The sequence below is a fragment of the Desmodus rotundus genome, chromosome 12 (genome assembly GCF_022682495.2).
Source record: "Desmodus rotundus isolate HL8 chromosome 12, HLdesRot8A.1, whole genome shotgun sequence".
Classification (NCBI taxonomy): Eukaryota; Metazoa; Chordata; class Mammalia; order Chiroptera; family Phyllostomidae; genus Desmodus; species Desmodus rotundus.
The window spans coordinates 41,934,107-41,957,817 of NC_071398.1; the positions used below are offsets into that span (position 1 = coordinate 41,934,107).

Sequence of the window (23,711 nt, forward strand, 5' to 3'; positions counted from 1 at the left end):
TAAGGCCTGTCACCAGGTTCTCCTCCCTCTGGTACGAGCCCCAATGTGTCCCTTCCCCAACACTGGCTCCTCTTGTCCCTGCACATCCCTCCACCGTAGGCTCATGGCTGGCTGAGCATGGGTCTGCCTCTCCCGTCAGACTGGCCTCACCCCCATGGCCCCAGTGTCCAGTGCCTGGCCAGGAACACAGGGGGATCTCAGCGAGTGACGGACACCAATGAGTCTAAATCCATGTTTGGGAATGCTGGTTCCCTAGCAGCTTTGAGCTGCATTTCCAAGATCCCTGTCTGAAGTGGTCTGCTGTGTGTAAATGGAAGCTTGGAGGGAGAAGGGCTCTCCTTTCTGCTCCCACCACGATTAAGCCCCTCCCCAGGACTGCAGGAGGTCTTCTCCTCCACTGCGTGTTGCACCCAGCCTTACTTTTGACCACAGTGAATGAAGTGTGGTGATGGGCGCAGGTCCTAGTATTCCACTGGTCTTACCTCATACCCCCCATGAGAAGAAACCTGCCTGATAAAAGAGTGGAGTGACTCAGTTATTGTTGTCGACACTCTTGGAGGACAGGCTCTGTCTCACAGGCTGCAGCATATGCCTCGAGTGCTGGCTCCCCATAGCCCGCATGCATGGGTCTGAGTGGCAAAGGGTGGCAGGGCCTCCTCTCACTATTACCTCTAAACCCACGAACAGAATGTTGCTTCCCATCCCCGTGACTCTAAGCACTACTGGGTTGGAGGTCTCGGTTCCCTTCAGAGGACATGGTGACGGTTCCAGTGAACTGGACGGTGAGTCTGCCACCTGGCTATTTTGGGGTCCTCCCACCCCTGAACCAACAGTCAAAGAAGAGGATTCCTCTAGTGCTGGGGTGACTGATCTCAGTTACCCAGGGGAGACTGGGTTACTGCTCCACAGCGGTGCAGGAGGCCATGTCTAGAACCCAGGGACCTGTGCCCACCGAAGCGCTCTTAGTTCAAACTGAATCAGACTCAACACGTCCATCACCCCACTGTTGATTCTCACCCCCTTCCATCTGTTCCTCTCTTTGGTAAATGGCACCCCCATTTACCCCATTCCTCAGGCCAGAACCTCGGAGTTGTCTTATTTTTAATTCCCCTCCCACCCCTCCACTAATGTATCAAGTCCTGTCAGCTCCACCAACAAAATCTATCCCGTTTGCAACTGTTCTCACCACCCCTGTAGTCCCCACCATCATCACATGTCTGCACTGGGGCAGTAGCCACCTCAGAGGTCTCGGCTTCCATTCTGGCTGCAGGAGTTCTCTTAAAATGAAAAGCATGTGCCCAGGAAGACATGCTGCAGGGCTCCATTTGTATGAAGCACAAAAGTAGCCAACATTCAGCCCTGGCTGGTGTGGCTCAGTGGATTGAGCACTGGCCTGCAAACCAAAGGGTCATCAGTTTGATTCCCAGTCAGGGCACATGCCTGGGTTGCGGGTCAGGTCCTCAGTAGGGGGCATGTGAGAGGCAAACACACATTGATGTTTCTCTCCTTCTCTTTCTTCCTCCCTTCCCCTCTGTCTAAAAAAAAATAATAAATGAAATCTTTAAAAAAGAAGTAGCCAACTTTCACCTGTGACAGAAGTCAGAGCAACAGCTACCTCCAGTGCCTCTGAAGGGCTGGGAGGGAGGCTCTGGGGCAGGGGCTGGAGCTGTCCTGGATCTTGATCCGGTGGTGGTTACTGGGATGTATACACCCAGAAAAATTGCACTTTATGCATTTTACTGTATGTGTTTTGTATCTTGATGAAAAAGTTACATGTAATTAGATATGTATATTATATAACATTAGATAAACTATATAATATCCATAATGTAGTATATATATTACATTGTATATTATATATACACATATTATATACAATAATACATAATTTTATATATATAGTCATGGTGGCCCCCCCCGCTACTAATCCTCACGGATTCTGTATCAGTCTTGGATCAACCAGAACGGCAGAAGGAATTGGCTCATGGGATTGCGGGGCTGGGCAGACCAGTTCACGACTCGCAGGGCAGGCTGTCTGGAAGGGCACAGGCTGACCTTGATGTCTGCAAGCAGGTTTCTTTTCCAGGAAATGTCAGCTCTGCTTTTAAGGTCTGTCAACTGATTGATGGAGGCCCAGCCGATGATGTAGGATAATCTCCCACATTTAACTGATCACAGGCTTTAATCACATCTACACAACACCTTTGCAGCAGCACTGACATTAGCGTTGGAATGAAAGTGGACAAGTCGACAATCAGACTGACCATCAGACTGGCCACCCTAGCTTTACACCTCCTGTGCAGTAAAATCCAAGTCTGCTCCCACCAGGAAGGTCAGATCCTTGAAGGTTGGGACTTTTGCCTGATTTGTCCAGTGCGGTATGCCCACCAACCAGAACAGTGCCTGGCACATAGTAGGTGCTCAGTAAGTGTGATGTTACGTGAGTAATGCCACCCAGGTTCCCTTTCTACATCAGGACGTGGAGACATCTAGCACCCTTCTCCTCTGACCTCACAGGAGTGTGGCAGAGTTTCTGACCTGACCTTGGCCCTGCAAGGCTGCCCCCGGAGGGGGCGTGAGAAGGTGTGGGGACCCCTCCTTGCTCTGACACTCACTCCAACATTGCTCTCTCTCTCTGTGCCCCAGGCAACTTGTCTGCAAAATGGGGGTGCAACTCCCCTTCTTGCTTGCCTTGCTGGGTTGTTGGATCAAGTCGGGGGAAGGATGTGAAACAACCTTGACAAGCATGAGAAGTTCATGTGCTCACATAAGTGTCCTGCACACCCTGGGGTCCTTCGTACCTCCACATCTTCATCCAGGCTGTCGTCCCCTTCACCTAGAACGCCCTTCCTCCTACTTCCCTCTGCCAACGCCTTTTTATCCTTTAGGAGTTTAAGATTTACTTCCTCCAGGGAGTCTTCTCCTGTCTTCTCAGGCTGGAGAAAAGCCTGGTTCAGCTTTTCCTCAAGTGTGTTTGTCACGATAGTGAACACCCATGTGTTTGGGAGGTGGCCCTGCCTAGTGGTTCACGAGGCTGGGAGTCACACCTCTGACTGTCCACTCACAAGCTAGATGAGCTCAAGCCAGTGCCCACACCTCTCATTCGCTCATCTGTCAGGTGCGGATCGTGACAATGGCCCGCCTATTGCCACCTATGCTGGGCGACTGTTGTGTCCCAGGTATTCCCTGTTCAGCCCATTAAGTCCTGACTGCAACCACTGTGAAGTAGGTTTGTCATTATTGTAGGTTTTATTTTTCACTTCTGCCTTACAGACGAGGACACACAGGTGCAGAGAGGTTAAGTAACTTGCCCAAGGTCACTCACAGGCTCAAAGGTAGAGATGGGATTCGAACCCATTCAGCCTGGCTCCGGAGTTTGGGCTCCTAACTTATCATACACTGCCTCTCGAGCCTCTCACGATGACACTAATAAAGACATCATGTAGTTCCCTGTTGGAGCTGGTCCTAGGCTCCTGGGGGTGGGGGTGGGGAGCACAGGAAGCAAGGTCATGGGGTGCTGGGGCCTGGCTGGTGCTCAGCAAATAGTATCTACTGTTGGGTTTGCCCTTCAGGAGGTGCAGGATGTGGCTGTACCTCCCCACCCTGGGGTGCTGGGGACCTTGCCCAATGTCTCCCAGGCCTGCTGAGTAGGTGAGGGCAGGGTGGCGGTAGGGAAGTGGGAGGGAGAGAGAGACAGGAATGCAGCTCTTGTGTGACATCATTTTCCACATCCCGGGGGGCTGAAGCGGTGATAGCGGGGGGTGTGCCCTGCCCCAGGCATCCTGCTCAGGAAGAAGCTGGAGGGGGTGTGTACGGGGCGAGGCAGAGGGACCCTCCCAGACTGCCAACCAGTAGGGGAACCACAAGGAGCAGGGCCGCGATGTGGGGTGCCAGGGGAGGAGTGGCGGCCGAAGCGGTGGTGAAGGGCTGCGTCATGGAGCCTCTGTTGCAGAGGTGCCCCTCACAGCAGGAGCCCCTCAGGTCGATGTCTGTCCAGGGGCTGGTGGTGCCCATGATGGTGCAGGAGGGCCGGTGGCAGGTTCTGATGTACACGGGGACTGAGAAATTGGCTGGAGAGGGGACGACAGAGAGGAGGGCTCAGATCCGAAGGAGGCCGGGGCCACGACTGGGTGCACACACTTACTTCCAGTCTCCCCGCTTTGGGCTAGGGCCACGCCTCCTCCCTCAGTCCAGGGTCCTGCCTCCTTCAGACCAGGCTACACCTTCTCCTTCCAGAGCGGGCGGTGCCTTCTCCCTTAGAGGAGAGCCACAGCTCTTCCTTCAGGGCCACGTCTCCCTGTCTGTCCTACCTGGTGCCTCTTCCCTCAGGCCCGCCCTGCCTGCAGGCCCTCCTCCCCGCCCAGCCCCTCACCAACGGTCATTTGGCCACTGCCCAGAAAGCAGACGCTCTGGTCCTGGTGACACTGGACCCGTCGGGCCTTCTCCGGGGCGCAGTCCTCTGGCTTGGTCCCCACGCAGGAGTAGCACTCGATGCCGCTGAGCGTCTGGGGGTTGGGCGCTGGCAAGAGAGCGTAGTCACACTGGAGTGATGGTTCTCCCGCGCGCCGCACCGGGGCGCCCGCCTCTCTAGACTGGGCGGCTAGATTGCTAGTGCGTGGGGAGGTGGGGCCCCGTGGAGGCCTCGCCCCCTCTCCTCCCGCCCACGCCCATTCCAGCCCTGGGTCACACCTGGGCTCAGGTTGGGGATGGTGTCGTGGGTCATGAGGTCATCGTTGCACCAGTCGGTCTGGCAGCCGCGCACCACCGAGTAGTCAGGCGGCAGCGCGTAGTTGTTCGACAGCATCTCTCCGGTGGACGGGCCCGTCCAGCAGCCCTTCTGCACCATGGTCACCGAGGCACGGTACCCTGTGGGCGGGAGGGGATGGCGTCTGGTGCGCTGCCTCCTCCCCCGCCTTCCTCCTCCTCTCCCACCCGTCCGCTCTCTCTTACCTGCGCTCTCCACTTGTCCCCCTCTAGTCTCAAGTCTCTCCCTCCCCTCCCCTCTCCTTCTCCATCCTTCTCTCTCACTTACCTTCCTTCTCCCTCCTGCCCTTCCCTTCCTCTCTCTCTCCCACTCAAACTCCACTTTCCTAGCCATATCCGCCCCTCAGTCCTCCCCATCTCCTCCCCTGATCTTCTCTTCCTCGTCACTGCCTCCCCCCGCCCACCTCCTCTCCCTGGATCCCTGTTGCCTCCTCCTCCTTCCCCACCCCACGCCCTCATCCACTCTTTCCTCTCTCTTTCTTCTCCTCCCCTTCCTCCACCTCCCGACTCCTTCCTAGTTCTTCCCTTCCTCCCCTACCCAATTCCCCCCAACCCGGTGGCCCTTCCCCTTCCTCCCTAATCTCTCATCCTGTCCCTGTCCCCAACCCCTTTCTGTTCTGCACATGCGTCTCTCTCTGTGTCTTTCTCCCCTGCTTCCTCACCAGTGTCCAGTGACATGACGGCCTCAGAGCATCCATAGGGACAGGAGATGTTGGCCAGTTTCATGCCACTGAGGTCAAAGGGCCCGAAGTAGGTGTGTTGAAAGCTGTAGCACTGCAGGGCCTGGGACTCTGAGGAGAGGAGCAGGGGTGAGTGAGAGGAGCCGGCCAGGAATGTGCATATGACAGCCGCACTGGCCGGCTGTTCTCTGAGAGGAGACAGGCCTTGTTGCCTCGAGAGAACTGGGGTCTGCTGCCGCCACCGGTTATGGCTGCCCTACCCGGTGGCAGAGGAATGGCCTCTGTGCACCTGCCAGTCCAGTCCCCCCCCCCCCAGGGCTGTTCCAGGTCTTGATTCTTCCAGGAAGCTTTCTGAGATTTGAATAAGGAGGAAGTGACTCACTCCATCTCTGCCCATCCTTATCCCGACCACACTCATGAGGATCAGTTGCACTTAAAGGTCATCGATGGAAAACAGATGCTGCAATACAGGCAGCAGGATGTGCGACCTTGTACTAGAAAGACAGGGACACAACCAGCCCCGGCGACACACACACAGGACACAAACACTGACGGAAATGCGAAAGAACACAATTCACAGGCTCATGCGAATCCCACAAACGGACACACAGGATCCTGAAGGCGGCTGGCCATTCACACACAGAACAGCTTGCGTTCAGACCCTCCAGGAGAAACCCCCAGACCAAAGCACAGCACCTCACACATGCAAGATTCTACTCAGAGAACCGTGTGGGTGTGGGACCAGTCACCCCACTCGGAGACCCAGGGGCACAGGAGTCAGACCCGAGTATCACAGACACACAGGCAGAGACCACAGCTGTGTAGTTAGAGGTAGACAAGAAAGACCCACGAAAACATACAATTTAAAATCATAGATACGAGCCACGTGGAGACATGAGACACAGGTACACACAGCGACAGCCACACACCAAAATACCCCAAGGCATGTACGCAGAGATAAGTATATGCCAACTGATCACAGAGATGCACAAATACAGAGAGATGCAGATGCACAAAATTATACCTGCATCTCTTTTATTAAAAAAGTGAAGAGATAAACACACCCATAAAAGCATTTGTTCCAGCACCCAGACATCAAAACCTGATACAGAGAAACACACACAAGCAGAGGCCCACAGGATATGGTGACACGTTCACACACACACACACACACACACACACACACACATCCAGGCTTATCTTCCCCGGATGCGCACACACGTCAGTTGTGTGCAGCCATAGCTATTTCCCACCTCTCCAACTCCTTGTCTTTGTAACCACTTTGTCCCGATGAGTATGTCCCTGTTCTTACCCAGACTGGGGGAAGGGGTTGCCTGCAGATGAGGCCAAGGTTCCCTGACAGTTTTGGAAAGAGCCTCCATCGCTCCCCAGAAGTACCCTTGAATGGGGTCATGGGCGAGGAGGATGAGAAAGGCTGAAGTGCCAGGAGGAGGGAAAATGGAGAAACTGATGGGGAAGAGAAATGATGAGGTCACAGTCTCCAGACCTCTCCATGACCAAGAACCAGGACAGCAGACCCCAGCCCCTCCTTCCTCAGATCCAGGAGCCTAGGCCCCCACCAGGCCCTTCTTGTCACTGGACTCAGAAGTCTGCGTACCTGTCAAGCAGAGCACAGCACCACAGAGGCAGAGCAGGATGGCTCTGGGGACTCCCATTGCCAGGTCCTAGAGCTGAGCAGGGACACCGTGGACAGCTCCTCCCGCTCTGATATCTGCTCTGCTGGTTCTCTGGGCCACAGCACCAGGCATCTCAGCTCCCCAGCTGGGCAGGATTCCTCCACCCCCGCCCTCCTTCTCTAGGGCTGGTCTCCTCCTAGATATTCAATCATGAGGCCACGATGACTCCTGGGCACTGAGGGAGGAGGGACTGGGGGCCTGGACTTCTGGGTCTGAAGGAGGATGTGGCTAGGGATTTACAACCCTTAATATTGGAGGAATCTGCATTTTGCTGGCTCTCTTTCTACGCAGTTCCCCACACTGTGGTCTAGTCTGAGGTTGGCACACGTGGCCTCTTGGTCTTCTCTTCCTGCACCCCAACACACATGACCCACATACTCAGACACACAGAGCCTCCTGTCCTGAGGCCATGTCTCCAACACAGACACCACGTCTTCCTGGAAGCTTCTGGGACCCCCTCTGTCCCCACTCACCCACCCCTAGCCAGCAACAGTACCTTTCTGTCTTCCAGCCGTGTTGACCCTGGATTGGGCTATTGTCTGTCTCCCCCATCAGGCTGTGACCTCCTCAGAGGCCTCAGGGGATGTTTGCTAAGTTGTATGAATAAATGAAACAATGAATGTACAAACAGAGAGGGAGGGTGGGAGTGACAGAGAGAGAGAGAGAGAGAGAGGAGTCCCAGAGTTACACATGTGTGGACGTATGTAAAGGTAGACACACAGACCCACTCAGACACCCCAATGAACAGGCCATGCCCACAGAAGGCATTTAATAAATGTTTATTTGATTAGTAAATGAATGAATTTCAGAAACTGGATGAGGTAGAGACAGGTAGACAACCAGAGGGCACAGACAGACCCAAGGGGACACCCAGATGGGACACCCAGATGGGACGTCCCCTCAGGCAGTGGGAGCTGGGACAGAGACCCCGGGTCAGCCCTCCTGATGCCCCTCTTCCTCCCGCTTGGAGGAGCTGCCTGCTGGGAGCACATCCACTCTCTGTGCCGTGCAGGTGGGCACCAGGCACGTGCAGAGACCCAGAGTCACGAATCCACAGATGGACGCGACGGAGTTGACAACAATCGCGGTAACCGGGACAGCCTTAACTGTCCCGAGCTTAACAGAATTTTACACACATTTCTTCCTGACCATGAATGTGCCCCCCAATTTCCTTTTCTTAGAGCATTTACGTTAGAAAACTTGTCATTGCAAATTCTATGTCCATCCCTTTGAAATGTAGGTAAATCTTCTCCCTGCCTCTTGCCAGCTTTACCACCCAGGAATGCCTTTCTTGGGGACCTGGGCACTGCCCCTTTGAAATGTCATCACCCAGGAAAACGGCACTCCTTCTCCTAGCTCCACAGGAGGATAGGAGCTGACTCTGACTAAGCGCCAGTTAGCAAGCCCAGATGGCCTAATCACAGAGAAAAACATTAGCAAACTCAAGAGTGACTCAGTGCGCTGGACACATCCAGTGGACCAAGCTTCCTCTCGTCGTCCTCCAGCTCCCTTCCTTCCACTAGCCCATCCAGAGCTTACGAACCTTCCCACATTTGTTTCTGTGGAGTTGAGTTCAGTCACTCTCCCCTATTGTATGGTCTTGAATAGTCTCCTGTGCCTCTTTGACTTTGTTTGGTGCAATTTTTCTTTGACGGTGGACACCCAGACATTGCAGACGCTCCCCAGGGCTCTGGACTCTTGCGGGCATAGCCTCCCTCACCCTCAGCTTGCCAAACTCCTGCCCCTCCCAGTAGGCTTCAATCCCCACCCCTCCCAACCTGTTTTGCATCCAAATTATTATTCCTGTTCCTCCTGTTCCTGCTGCAGGCTGTCTGTCTGGGGCTGGGCACACAGGGCCAGGGGGCAGCTAAGAGCCCCTGGAAAGTGGAGGCTGCCCAAGGAAGGAGGCTGGGTTTTCAGAAGCCCTTGTGGAAGGTGGAGGCTTTGAAGGCGTTCACAGTGGTTCCCCGGTTCAGAAGTCAAGGCTGGAAGAGCCGCCGGACCAGCCCATTACTGTGTGTGTGAGTGTGTGTGTGTAACATGTGACTGTGTGTGTGGCTGGGGGGGTGTGGTTTTGAATCTGGTAACTTTAAGTGTTTTTGGACGCTGTGGGAAAGCAGGTAGGAAGCTCCCCATGGCAGGTAATCAAGGTAATTAAGTGGAAATCAGTGATCTGGGTCTAGGGATTTGGGCAGGGTTCGGGCATCCACGGAGAGCGGTACGACATGAACGCCAAGCTCCCTATGAACCCAGAGATTCTTTCTGTTGTTGTTTATTTTGGTAGACTCGTTTTAGGAATTAAACTTCGACATTAAGTAATTCATTAAGAGATTGGGGAAAAGTGAGGAGGTTTTGTTATAGCCATTAAGGTGCTATTATAAAACCTTTTTACTACAGATATTCTTGAACACACACAAATACACAGGAAATAGTGTACTCAACACCTGGACTCAATTTTTTTATTATGTTATATTTTAAATTATAATTTATTTATAAAATATAATTTATTTTCAAATTATATTTTAGTGATTATGCTATTACATCTGTCCTGAATTTTCCCCCTTTTCTCCCCTCCATGCAGCACCCCCACTTGCACAGGCAACCCCCCCACCATTGCTCGTGTCCATGGGTCTGCGTATAAGTTCTTTGGCTTCTCTATTGCTATACTGTACTTTACGTCCCCACGGCTATTCTGTAACTACCTATTTGTACTTCTTAATCCCCTCACCTCTTCACCCATTCCCCATACCCCCCTCCCATCTGGCCACCATCAAAATGCTCTGTGTCCATGACTCTGTCTCTATTCTTTTGTTTGCTTAGCTTGGTTTTCAGATTCAATTATTGACAGGCATGTGTTTATTGCCATTTTATTGTTCATAGTTTTGATCTTCTTTTTCATAAATAAGTCCCTTTAACATTTCATGTAATAATGGTTTGGTGATGATGAACTCCTTTAGTTTTTTCTTGTCTGGGAGGCTTTTTTTCTACCCTTCAATTCTAAATGACATCTTTACTGCATAGAGCAATCTTGGCTGTATGCCCCTACTTTTCATGACTTAGAATATTTCTTGCCAATCCCTTCTAGCATGTGAAGTTTCTTTTGAGAAATCAGCTGACAGTCTTATGGGAGCTCCCCTGTGGGTAACTTCTTTTTTCTCACTGCTTTTAAGATTCTCTCTTTATCTTTAACCTCTGGTGTTTTAATTATGATGTGTCTTGGAGTGGGCCTGTTTGCATCCATCTTATTTAGTCTCTGTGCTTCCTGGACTTGCATGTCTATTTCCTTCACCAAATTACGGAAGTTTTCTTTAATTATTTTTCAAATAGATTCCCAGTTTCTTACTCTTTCTCTTCTCCTTCTGGCACCCCTATGATGCAAATGTCGGATTGCTTGAAGTTATCCCAGAGGCTGCTTACACTGTCCTCATTTTCTTGGACTCTTTTTTCTTCTTGTTCTGATTGGTTGTTTTTTGCTTCTTTATGTTCCAAGCCATTGATTTGAGTCTTAGCTTTATTCACTCTACTGTTGTCTCCTTGTAAATTGTTCTTTATTTCAATTACTGTAGACTTCATTTCTGACTGGATTGTTTTTATGCTTCTGAGGCCCTCACTAAATTCCTTGAGCATCCTTATAACCAGTGTTTTGAAATCTGAATCTGAGAGATTGCTTATCTCCATTTTGTTTAGTTCTTTTTCTGGAGTTTTGATCTGTTCTTTCATTTGGGCCATGGTTCTTTTCTTTTCTTTTTATTAAACTATGTATTTTTTATTGATTGTGCTATTACAGTTTTCCCAATTTTCCCCTTTTCCCCCCTCCCCCCTGCCCCCCCAATCCTCCAGCATTCTTCCCCTTAGTTCATGTCCATGGGTTGTACATACAAGTTCTTTGAGTCCTCTGTTTCCTATACCATTTTTTATCTCTCCCCATCTATTTTATGCCTACTAATTATGCTTCTTCTTCCCTGTACCCTTTCACCCCTATTCCTCCCTTCCCCCTCCCCACTGAAATCCCTCCATGTGATCTCCATTTCTCTAATTCTGTCCCTGTTCTAGTTGTTTGCTTAGTTTTTGTTTTCATTGTTTTTCTTTTCTTTTATGTTCATTTGTTGATAGTTGTGAGTTTGTTGTCATTTTACTTTTCATATTTTTTATCTTCTATTTCTTAGATAAGTCCCTTTAGCATTTCATATAATAATGGCTTTGTGCTGATGAACTCCTTTAACGTTACCTTCTCTGGGGAGCACTTGATCTGTCCTTCCATTCTAAATGATAGCTTTGCTGGATACAGTAATGTTGGATGCAGGTCCTTGCCTTTCATGACTTCAAATACTTCTTTCCAGTCCCTTATTGCCTATAAGGTTTCTTTTGAGAAATCAGCTTATAGCCTTATGGGAACTCCTTTGTAGGTAACTGTCTCCTATTCTCTTACTTCTTTTAGGATTCTCTCTTTATCTTTAATCTTAGGTAACTTAATGATGATGTACCTTGGTGTGTTCTTCTTTGGGTCCAACTTCTTTGGGATTCTCTGGGCTTCCTGGACTTCCTGGAAGTCTATTCCCTTCACCAGATTGGGGAGGTTTTCCTTCATTATTTGTTCAAAAAAGTTTTCAATTTCTTGCTGTTGTTCTTTTCCTTCTAGCACCCCTATAATTTGGATATTGGAACGTTTCAGGTTGTCCCAGAGGTTTGTGAGTCTCTCTTCACTTTTTTGAATTCTTGTTTATTTGTTCTGATCCAGTTGGATATTTATTTTTTCCTTTTGTTCCAAATCATTGCTTTTAGTCCTTGTTTCCTTCCTGTCACTGTTGGTTCCCTGAACATTTTGCTTTATTTCATTTTGGGTATCTTTCATTTGTTTTTTCATTTTTCAACCAAGCTCAGTCAGATCTGTGAGCATTTTGATTATCAGGACTTTGAACTCTGCATCTGATAGGTTGGCTATCTCCTCATTGCTTAGCTCTATTTCTGAGGTTTTGTTCTGCTCTTTCATTTGGGCCATATTTCTTTGTCTTGGCACAGCTGATAGGTTGTAAGGGGACAGGGCCTTAGGTGTTCACCAGGGTACAGCAACCTTCCTTGCTGCGCTGTGGTACTACCTATGGGGGAGGGGCCAGAGAGGGAACAATGCAGCCTACATGCTCATCTCTAGCTCACTTTTCAACCAACTCTGGTGCGAGACTGGGAGTTTCTCCCACCGAGGCAACCCCCCCACCGTAGTCCACAGTCAGCTCTGAGGCTCAGTCTCACCTTCAGCCAGCCCTGCCCGCCTGGTCCGCCACCTCGAGGTGGTTTTTCTGGGCCGGCCCAGCCCGGCCTGGCCCGTGCAGTCCACCGCCTTACCGGTTTGGTTGTTCTGTTTGACTTTTTCTTTAATTCCTTGGTTGTCGGAGTTCCATGCAGTTTGATTTTCTGGTGCTTCTGGTTGTTTATTGATTTCAGATTGGTTGTTATCTTCCTTTTGGTTGTGCGAGGAAGCAAAGGGTTTCTACCTATGCCTCCATCTTGGCCGGAACCTGGCGATCTTTCTTTGTCTCTTCATTTTGGCAGTGTCTCTGCTTGTTTCTATGTATTAGGTAGAGTTGCTATGACTCCTTGTCTTTATAGCACGGCCTAATGTAGTAAGTGTCTTGTAGGGTCCAATGGCACAGTCTCCCCTATCACCCAAGCTGGGTACTTGAGGTGCACCCTTCCTGTGGGTTGAGTATTCCCCACTCTTGTAATTGAGCCTTGATTGCTGTTGGCAGGTCGATGGGAGGGATTTACCCAGGCCAGTCAGTTGCAAGGACTGGCTGTGACCACTGAGCACCAACATTTGCCCTACATGGAAAATCAGCTATGCAGGGCAGCGTGGTGGTGCTCTGCTGTGGTTTGTAGCTGTACACTGGGTGTGCAGGCCCTGGGGTTCCCCAGGTGATGCAGGCCAAGGTCAACCCCCTCCTGTGTTTTGCCTGGAGCCACCCTGCCTGAGCTATAGAACAATCTGAGATGGCTGCTACTTGTGCTGGGCTTGGAGATTCCCAGGTGAAGCCAAGTTGTCAATCTAGGCTGGCTGCTACTTGTGTCTTGCCTGGGGCCACTTAAGAGGGGTGGGGGGCCTGGGGACTCATTGAGGCCAGCTGTTATTTGTTGGAAAGGATTTAGGAAGTTGTGAAGCTTAAGCTAAAACAAACCATTCATATAGAAAAGCTATTAACAGCTGTAAGTTGGGTGGGATGGAGCCTCAGGGCATCTCCAGGGTGGGGCAACAAGTGTTAGCCAGGTTGATGGAGTCTCAGATATAGCACCAGCCTGCCAGCCCTGGGACTCTGCCTGCCTTTCTGTCTGGGAAAAAGCTGTCCCCCAACTCTCACCTTGACACCAGCCACTTCAGTTCCTCCCTGTACGCCACTGGTGCCTTTCAAGCTGCTATCCCCATGCTGGAGCTCAGAGGGAGTGAGTCTGAGTAAGCTCATATGTGGGTTCTTTAAGAGGAACTGCTTGGAATTCCAGAAGTTTCTTCTCCTGACTCAATCCCTGCTGGGTTTTGCAGCCAGAACTTATCTTCCTGGCACCAGTACCCTGGGCTCTGGGGCCTGGTGTGGGGCTGGGACTCCTGGCTCTCGAGATATCCCTCCCATATTTTTATCCACCACAGGTGGATGTGGGACCAGTCCATTTCATGTCTCTGCCCCTCCTACCAGTCTGGATGAATGTGGTTTAATTCCATAGATGTCAGACTTCCATTCAATTAGATTTCTGCCAGTTCTGAGTGATGGTTGTTCTATAATTTAATTGTAATTTTGATGTGGTTGTGTGAGGAGACGAGCCATGTTGACCTATGCTGCCATCCTGACCAGAAGTCTCATTTTTTAAAAATTGATTTTAGCAAGAGAGTGAGGAAGAGAGAGAAACATCGATTTCTTAATTCCATCTATCCATTAACTCATTGGTTGATTCTTGTATGTTCCCTGACCAGGGATTGAACCCCAATTTTGGTGTATGGGGAGGATGCTGTATCCAACTGAACTACCTGGCCAGAGCTTCAATTCAACAATTTTTAGTGTTTTGCTGATCTTGTGGTACTCTTCCCCCTTTTGGTGCTCATAAGGGCACTGAATTGGGTCCCCGCATTATTTTGCTCAAAATATTAATTTCACTTAAAACACTACTTAAAAGTAGATGATTTTCAAAGTGTAAATTTGGCTTATGTTCTAAGAGGCACATCTTTATGAATGCCCTGAACAATTTCTAAAAGGGTATCCCCCACAACCTTGAATTGAATTCTTTTTATATTAAAATACTGAGTTCATTTCACATGTATATTTTTGTCTCTCCACTGTTTCCAATTGTCTGACCACCACCACGACTATGTCCTATCATAACATTCCACACACACTCAAAACCCAGCAAAGGGTGGAGTTCCACCTTTAAAAACTAAACAGGCATTTTGGACAACACATTCTTGGCAATGGAACCTGGACAACATTTATCAGACATGGTAGGTAAAGTTCTCATCCGCATTATGAAAAGGACAGCCAGATATCAGCTGTTACAGAAGTGAAATAAGACAGATAATTTCAACAAACTGTTTAAACTATTTTCTTAAAGAGACTTCCTCCACTGCCAGGGATCTTGAATAGCCTCCTGCTCAGTCATCCAGAAGCAATTCTTCACTTCATTGATGAACTTGGCTTCCACTTTGGGAAGTGAGCCACCTTTTTCTATACTTGCTTGTATTCTTGCTTTAATGTATTCTATAAAACTAGGTTCTTTTGCCATTTTAGGAGGTTTTTTCTTGCTTTTTGAAGGATTCTTGACCTTTTGATCTAAGTGTTGAGGGTTTGGAGTCTTTTCCATTCTGGTTTGATTTATGTGCATTTTTGTCTGGAGTATCTCATATAGATTTCTTTACTGCAGCTTCTTCTTCAACTTCCTCATCCTCAAAATCATCATCATCATCATCATCTTCATCATCATTGTCGTCATCGTCGTCGTCGTCGTCTTCCTCTTCATCAGCTGCAAGTTTTACTTTTTTCTGTGGAAGCTTGCTACCACTTCCAGGGGCAGAATGCTTCCCAGACATACTTAAGAGTTTCACATCCTCCTGCTTTTCATCTTCTTCTTCCTCTATAGCTTCTAAGTGCTGTCCACTAATATGCACAGGCCCTGAACCACACCTAAGACCACAGGTAGTTTTATTTCAAAGCCACCAAGGGGAACCGTTGGCTGTACATTTTCAAAGTTGCCAGTGTTACTTTAATTGGTCTGCCTTCATAATTCATTGCCTCTGCTTCAACAATGTGCAATTCATCCTTTGTACCAATCCCTAAACTGTTCATAAAGATAATTGGTGCTCATTTTCATCATTATCCACCTTAAAGTGATAATCTTTGTCAGCTTTGAGTTCACAACTGAAAAGATAGTTCTGGGGCTGCAGAGGGCTCATATCCATGTCCACCAAATCTTCCATGGGTGGCAGCATGCACTTAGGTGGGAGAGAAGGCAGATGGAGATCAACGAGTTCTGTTCCACAGAACAGACACGCAGGACAGAATCACACCAGGGCTCGAATTGAATTCTTAGCCAATGTTCTCTTTACATATTGAACGGTCTCAAATTTATTTTTGATAAATGCATAACAGTAGAAAATTGTGGTGGTGGGAACTTGTAACCCACCTCACCGTTCATTTACATGGTTTCTGTAAGTGCTGATTCTAATACATAGCTTGCAGATGAATGGCATGTTTGCCATGAGTCCTAGGAACTTGGGGTAGGGGGGAGAGATGGGGGAAAAATGGAGACAACTGTACTTGAACAACAAAGTTTTTAAATTAAAAAAATAGAATTCTTAAAAAAAAGAGAGAGAGAACCCTAGGAACTAACTTGAAAAGATAAGGACTCCGACCTCAGACATCCCAGCTCCTGGAGATTTGCTGACCTTCAGCCATGGAGGCAGGATGACACATAGTCGGATGACGTGAATCCAGGAATTACTAAACCAGGATGGTGCACACCGGGTCATCACTTGCCTTATCGAAACTGACTGCTTGTCTGCATGTAGACAACTTTTCAAACCCCTCCCTTGATCTCTATGTTCTGTTCCCCTCTCCCTCTCTATAGAAACCTCTGCACTGAGATACAGACGTGGGCTTTGGGACGTGAGCCCCCCGTCTCCCAGGTGGCTGGCATCTGAATAAACCACTTTCCTTTACATCAGCACCTGCCTCTCAAGTATTGGCTTTCATGGTGGCAGGCAGCTGGACCTTCTTCTTGTTACAAATGTGTTTTCAATATTTATTTCAACATTTATTAGGAGCTAAAGGGTAGTTGTAGAGTGCTTGCATATTTAAACACTCAGTGGTATAGAAAGAAATGTTGGCTGCTTGGTCGTTATCCAGTTTAAACAATGTGCACAACAAGGGTTTGCTCCTCCAAGAGAAAGGAGGCAAGTCAGGGGGTTTTCCATAAAGTCTCTGCCCCAGAGCCAGCCACCCACTGGAGCATCTGTCCAGACAGCCTCATCTGCCTGGTGTTTGGGTGTCCAAATGGGTCTGCTTGAATGCCTTAGAATTCTCTCAAGAGTCTTCTGATGTATTCCAGCAGCTTCCATACACCTTTCCATTTCCACACACTTTAAAAAAAATACCTGACCTCTGAAATGATTTTTTTTTCCAGATTTGGTTTATGGAAGCAGTTTCCCAAGTGTGCACATCATCTGTCTCCAGTGACATCATTTACTGGACAGCAATCCCTGGGGTTTATACATAGGAACAGGTGCAATCTGGAAATCTGTCCATCCAGCAATGCTTGCTATCTGACTTGTTAACTACAAACAGGTTCTGAAGCCAAAGTAACTGAGAAACACCTAGTATTCCTTACTTTATTTGAAATAAGTCCATTAATCAAACATTCAAGAATTGTAATGGCTTGAGGTTTTTTATGTCACCCCCTCGATGACGTCAATCTTAATGTTCTGAATAAAACTTTTCTCTTTACAACTAACCAGAATTGTGGGACTCTCTCCTGGAACTCTGGCCACCGCCTTGCCAGAATGGAATTGTGTATATTGTGCACCAATGTTTTCTTTTGTTATTTTCATATAAACCCTGCTTACAACACAAATATTTCTTTTTCAGATCAGATTTTAATTTCTTTTTTACCAACCAGTAGTGTCAAATATATTTATATTATTGTGCAGCCAATCTCTAGAACTTTTTCATCCTGCAAAACTGAAATTGCAGACCCATTAAAAATAACTTCCCCTACTCCCTCCCCCTAAGCCCTGGCAACCACGATCATTCTCCTCTGTGTTTCCAGGAGTTTGACTATGCCAGACACCTCGTGCAAGTGGAACCACACAATATCTATCCTTTTATTACTGGCTTATTTCATTTGGGTGCGTGTCTTCAAAGTTCATCCATGTTGTAACATATGTCAGAGCGCCCTTCCTTTTAAACGCTGGCGAATATTCTGTTGTATGAACATACCACATTTTATTTGTTCATTCATCCACCGATGTACCCATGCATTGCTTCCCCCTCTTGGCTACTGTGCATAATGCACAGTGTACATGGGTAAACAAACATCTCTTCGGGACCTTGCTTTTTCTGATCCGAGCTTTGCTGATGTGCGCTAACATAATCCTGATATAGCATACTATTGTGGATACGTCCCTCACCTTCTCATTTTCAAACACATGATCAAAGCTGCCAACCTGTGTGTGGCTCACTGGGGCGGAGATTAGTGTGCAGGGTTGTGGGAGGAAGCGAAGGAAGCAGGACTGGGCAGAGGGAGAAGGAGCACTGGTTCAGTCCCAGAGGGCTCAGCCTGACCTACGACTCGGCGGCTGAGGCCGTGCCCAAGGGGCCCTCAGCCGACAACAAATCTTGGTGGCAAACCACAGCACTCACCACACTTTACTCATTGTCTTTTTCAGTATTTCTTTCCATGTCCAGAGTTTGAAATGAAGATCAACTACAGGATCCTTTGAGGTGAAATAAAGCTACCCAAATCTGATCGTGTATTCCCCAGTTGCGAGAATTTGGTGAAACAAAATTTTGGCTGTCATTGTAGTCTTCTGGAAGTTCAGTGTTCTTATTGACAGTGAATCATTTTTCAGAGTTTAAATTTGAGTTGGATATCCAAGTAATTCAAAATTTAAGAGCTTAAATTTAAGAGTCTAATATTCGGATCAGATGGCTGGGTACCTGGGTTGGCAAAGAGATTATTTAATAAAAGGCTTCTTTATTGCCCCCTCTCCTAGTCATTTCTTATACATTTCCCTTCATGGGTTATGTGGAGGTGGAAGGTAAACTCAAGCCAATCATGAACAGATCCGGATTCATCTACATTCGGCTGAAATAACAGCCGTGGAAAATCCTCCCCCGCCTTATTTTTCCACAAAAGTTTATTCAATTACCCAATCAGTTTTGCAGTAGCTTTTTCCATGTTCTGATTACGATTATTTTTCCTTTTTGATAAGTGTTAAGTAGGATTGTTTTATTTTAGAATTTTAACATCTTAAAATAACATGTAACAAGTCATTACATTTTAATAATAGTTAATTTTTATACTGCTGAAGTTGCTAAAGCAATAATAAACAACCTCTAAAATAATATAATTAGAATATTGTATAATACTCCCTAATTTCCGCCCACCTACATTCTTTGTGGACTACTAATGGTGATTGCACCCTAGTTATTACATAGCGATGTGGGCCGAGTGAAAGGACATGTGGATTTAAATTCAGAATTTAGTTAATTCTGGTCGGTTACAGTAAATAATAGCAGAAAATATGAACTGTGGTATGAAATACTGAATGCAGCCAATGAACGGATACTAATAGGAATTAAAAAAAAAAAGACACTCTGTGTATCAGGTGGAAAAGCAGTTCCTTCTTTAGAAGCACAGGCTATTTGAGATGATATGAGATCAACAAGGTCTTCCCATTTTCAAACTGATTTCTCTTTCCTCAGTGGAAGAGGAGTGGTAGCTACCAACCCTGTTGGAATAAGACACTTGACTGCCACCTGCTGGAACACTGTTGCAATAAATTAGAAATCCGCATAGTCAGCAACAGAGTAGTAACTACTCACTACACAAAGATATCAAAAAATTGTTTCCAACATGATGAAGATGCCTGTGATGTGAATGGCACCTCCTTGGGTATAGTGCTGTTGTGCAGTGCCCAACAAGAACAGATGTGCATGGTGACTGTGGAAGCCACATAGATGGGGCAGATGTGGGGGGAGGATTGGCTCATGACAAAGAGGAAGAGGGAAGGCTTCTAGGAAGAGATCCAGCAGGACTTGGGAATTAGATAGGATTGGATTTTAGGACCCTCTAAAGCAGGGGTCCCCAACCCCCAGTATTGGTTGGTCCGTGGCCTGTTAGGAACCAGCCGCACAGCAGGAGGTGAGGGGCAGGTAAGTGAGAGAAGCTTCTTCTGTATTTACAGCCGCTCCCCACTGCTTGCATTGCCGCCTGAGCTCCACCTCCTGTCAGATCAGGAGCAGCATTAGGTTCTCATAGGAGTGCAAACCCTATTGTGAGCTGTGCATGCGAGGGATCTAGGCTGCACACTCCTGATGAGAATCTAATGCCTGGTCATTTGAGGAGGAGCTGAGACTGTGAGGCTAGCACTGGGGAGCAGCTGCAAATACAGATTTACCATGAAGAGAGAGGTTTGACTGCACCAAGACCGTAATAAATCCAGTGCTTGCAGACTCATATCAAAACACTAGCAGTGAGTGGCAAGTGACAATTAAGCTGCATCCGGTGGCAGGCTGTATAGTGGCAAGTGAGTTGATATACTTCAACTGTACAGCTGCATCTGGTGGCAGGCTTTAATCAGAGTCTCACACTTATTTTAGTTCACTCATTGCCCGCCCATTATTTTATTTGGCCTGCCCATAATTTTATTGATCACTTCCGTCTGCGCTTCTTTTCCACACTGCGCACTTGTCTCAGTCACAGTTTCGATAAGTCCACAAGCTAACCCTAGCCAAAATGAGTAAAAAACAAACATTGCTGGAGAGCTTCTTTGAAAAAGGGGAAAGACCCAATGATGGGACAGCAGAAGACTCTAAGACTTCCCACAGAAAGAAAGCTGCATTTAAAAGAAAATACCAGGAGTCCTACTTAAATGATGGGTTCATTGCAACAGATGATTCACATTCTCCAAGCCCACTTACAGGATTGTCTAAACTTTTGGCGTCTCTGAGCCACACATTAAATACATTGTGACACATAATCACAAAAACAATCTCATAATGTTTTAAGTAAACTTACAATTTTGTGTTGCGCTGCATTCATAGCCCATCCTGAGCTGCATCCTGAACATGAAGAACAGAAGCAATTACTGAAGGCCACCACCACATCAAATGTGTCTGCACTGAGAGCATCATGCTTAGTGGCTAACTGCATGGCTACAGCTAAGAAGCCCTTTACTATTGGTGAAAAGTTGATCTTGCTGCTAAGGACATTTGTCACAAACTTTTAGGAGAGGCTGCACTTCAAAAGGTAGCACTTGTTCCTCTTTTGGCCGTAACTAGATGAACTGATGAAATGTCAGAGGATTAATGAGTCACTGTGGTACACAATCCACGATGACGAGTCTACTGATGTTGACAAGGCAACAATGCTTCTATTCAAGCGATCTATTTTTCAGGAGGATGTGCATGAGGAAATGTTATGTGCAATTTTGTTGCCAACCAACACCACAGCTGCAGAACCATTGGAGGTTTTGAATAATTACATATCAGGAAAACTGAACTGGTCATTTTGTGTCGGTATATGCATGGGCAGAGCAGCTGCCATGACTGGACGGCTTTCTGATTTCACTAGTCGTGTCAAAGAGATGGCTTCTGAATGTGAGTCTACGCACTGTGTCATCCACAGAGAAATGCTGGCTAGCCAAAAAAGTCACCTGAACTTAACAACATTTTGCAGGATGTGATTAAAATTATCAGCCACATTAAAGTCCACACCCTTAACTCATGTCTCTTTGCGCAGCTCTGTGAGGAGGTGGACGCAGAGCAGGCAAGTCTCCTCTTACACACAGAAGTGAGAGGCTTTCTAACGGGACATCACTGGCCAGAGTTTCTGAGCTACAAGAGCTGCTCCAGAGATTTCTTTTAGAAAAACAATCACCACTGGCAGCACAGTTCAGTGACACAGAATGGGTCGCGAAACTTGCTTATCTGTGTGATATATTCAACCTGGTCATTGAACTCAATCTGTCCCTTCAGGGGAGAATGACAACTGTGTTCAACTCAGCAGATAAAATGGCTGCATTCAAAGCCCAACTGGAACTACGGGGGTGATGAGTGAACATTGAGATTTTTGACATGTTTCAAACATTAGCAGAGATTCTGAAAGAGGCTGAGCCAGGGCCTTCTCTCTCCCAGATGGTGCGTGATCTCCTATCTCAGCTTTCAGAGGAGTTTGAGCATTGCTTCCCAACCACAAAGACCCCCAAACTGGGAAGGAATGGATTCATCACCCATTTGTGAATATGCCAGGTCAATCAACTTTGTCCATGCTAGAAGAGGATCAACTGCTTGAGATCACAAATGACAGTGGCCTTAAAAGTATGTTTGAGACAACTTCAGATCTTCATATGTTCTAGATTAGAGTCAAGATGGAAATTGGACCCAAAGGGGTACACAGCAAGGGACATCATCATTAACTTACCCAAGGTGAAAAATAAAGAGAGAATTTTAAAAGCAGCAAGAGAAAAGGAGACAGTTACCTACAAAGGAGTGCCCATAAAACTATCAGCTGATATCTCAAAAGAAACCTTATAGGCAAGAAGGGGCTGGAAAGAAGCATTCAAAGTCATGAAAGGCAAGAACCTACATCCAAGATGACTCCATCCAGCAAAGCTATCATTTAGAATGGAAGGGCAGATAAAGTGCTTCCCAGACAAGGTCAAGTTAAAGGAGTTCATCCTCACCAAGACCTTATTATCTGAAATGTTAAAGGGACTTATCTAAGAAATAGAAGATCAAAAACTATGAACAGTAAAACAACAATAAACTCACAACTATCAACAACTGAACCTAAAAAAAGAAAACAAAAACTAAGCAAACAACTAGAACAGGAACGGAATCAGAGAAATGGAGATCACATGGAGGGTTTTCGCTGGGGGAGTGGGAGGGGGAGAGTGGGGGAAAAGCTTCAGGGAATAATAAGCATAACTGGCAGGCATAAAATAGATGGGGAGAGGTTAAGAATGGCACAGGAAACAGAGAACTCAAAGAACTTACATGGACAACCCATGAACATGAACTGAGGGGCAGAGGGGAATGCTGGAGGGTTGGGGGTGCAGGGTGGAGGGGGGATTAAGGGGGAAAATTGGGAAAACTGTAATAGCATAATCAATAAAACATACTTAAAGAAAGCAGGTCTCAGTCATATGCTGTTTATAAAAGATTAACTTCTATGTAAATATGTAGAAAATTTAAGAGCACAAGGATAGAAAAAGGTATGCCATGGAAACACTATATAAGAACACTGGCATGACTATATTAACATCAATCACAGAGGCCAACTTGTACTCAATGTGTATAACACACAGATCACCCACCCCAGACCTGTGGAGTCATGCAAATATTCATATGCACGCAATATTTTCTACATACAGTAGCAAAGACGCCCTATGGACCTGTCAGGTATACAGGTTCTCACTCACACACAGCTGTCTGCCAACATAACTCCAGACACAGACAGACGCCCTAACTAGTCAGATGCTCAAGACACACCACACACACGCTTCTCTCCAATTTGAGGCACATGCCAGCCCTGTGTGGCCTCAAGATGATCCCCCACACAGTATCTGTCAAACTGCACACACACTATTCGCCTGCACAGAAGGAAGGACCAAGGAATGGCCCCGCCCCGCGGGCTTCTGGGAATTCGGTCGGTGCTCCGAGTGCGCAGGCGCAGACACGCACTGACCTTTTGTTAGGGGGACTCGTTCTACTGTGCATCTCTTCCCAATTCCACCTTCGGGAACACCACGTCGTTAAGTAGAAATTGGCCGTGGTATAAATGTTTACACCACGGGAACTGGCAAGCACTACAAAGCAGGACCTTGTTTTGTTGATTCTCTGAGGGTAGGCCGCTCCCCAAAGTCCGATGTCTTCCTTTTACAAAGTCCCTCAGCCCCCTCCTCTGATAAAGCTTATTATTGTGCTCACTTTAAAGGGGAAGTTCTTAAGGGAATTCCTTTGTTTATCACAGAGCGTATACTGAAGGTTGCATTTGGAGCTGAGGCAATAAATAACCGAAACAAATGACACAACGCATTTTCCCCTATCAAATATCAAAAACAAATGTAGACAATATACAATATTGTTGAGACTATGGAGAAATGGGGACTCTCAATAGACAGTTCGGGTATAACCATAGCCTTTTTACAATTATGTTGGGTAGTAGCTGTCTAAAAGCAACCCCCAAACAAACAGCATTTTTACATATAAGAATGTATCCTACAGCCCTGGCTGGTGTGGCTCAGTGGGTTGAGCATTGGCCTGGGAACCAAAGGGTCTGGGGTTGGATTCCCAGTCTAGGGCATATGCCTGGGTTT

The 23,711-nt window shown here is 47.3% G+C and overlaps 1 protein-coding gene and 1 pseudogene across 1 annotated transcript; both read right to left on the reverse strand.

Moving 5' to 3' along the window:
• Positions 1-3,239: 3,239 nt before the first annotated feature.
• LYPD5 (LY6/PLAUR domain containing 5) lies at positions 3,240-7,244 on the reverse strand. The gene is made up of 5 exons (XM_024569431.3): positions 7,063-7,244; positions 5,427-5,555; positions 4,690-4,866; positions 4,373-4,519; positions 3,240-4,070 (listed from the first exon to the last, which is right to left on the reverse strand). The coding sequence occupies exons 1-5, from the start codon at positions 7,118-7,120 to the stop codon at positions 3,787-3,789; spliced, it is 795 nt and encodes a 264-aa protein (XP_024425199.3). The 5' UTR covers positions 7,121-7,244; the 3' UTR covers positions 3,240-3,786.
• A 7,478-nt stretch (positions 7,245-14,722) lies between these two features.
• Positions 14,723-15,590, reverse strand: LOC112312802 (nucleophosmin-like; annotated as a pseudogene).
• Positions 15,591-23,711: the final 8,121 nt, after the last annotated feature.

What these genes read in the sequence shown, in the direction of transcription:
- LYPD5 (XM_024569431.3), bottom strand. Translation starts at nt 7,120, where the DNA reads ATGGGAGTCCCCAGAGCCATCCTGCTCTGCCTCTGTGGTGCTGTGCTC. An exon ending in TGCTGTGCTCTGCTTGACAG is followed by an intron (nt 5,556 to 7,062) that starts GTACGCAGACTT and finishes TCCTCTCCTCAG; the next exon opens with AGTCCCAGGCCCTGCAGTGC. An exon ending in CAGTGGCCAAATGACCGTTG is followed by an intron (nt 4,071 to 4,372) that starts GTGAGGGGCTGG and finishes TCCCCTCTCCAG; the next exon opens with CCAATTTCTCAGTCCCCGTG.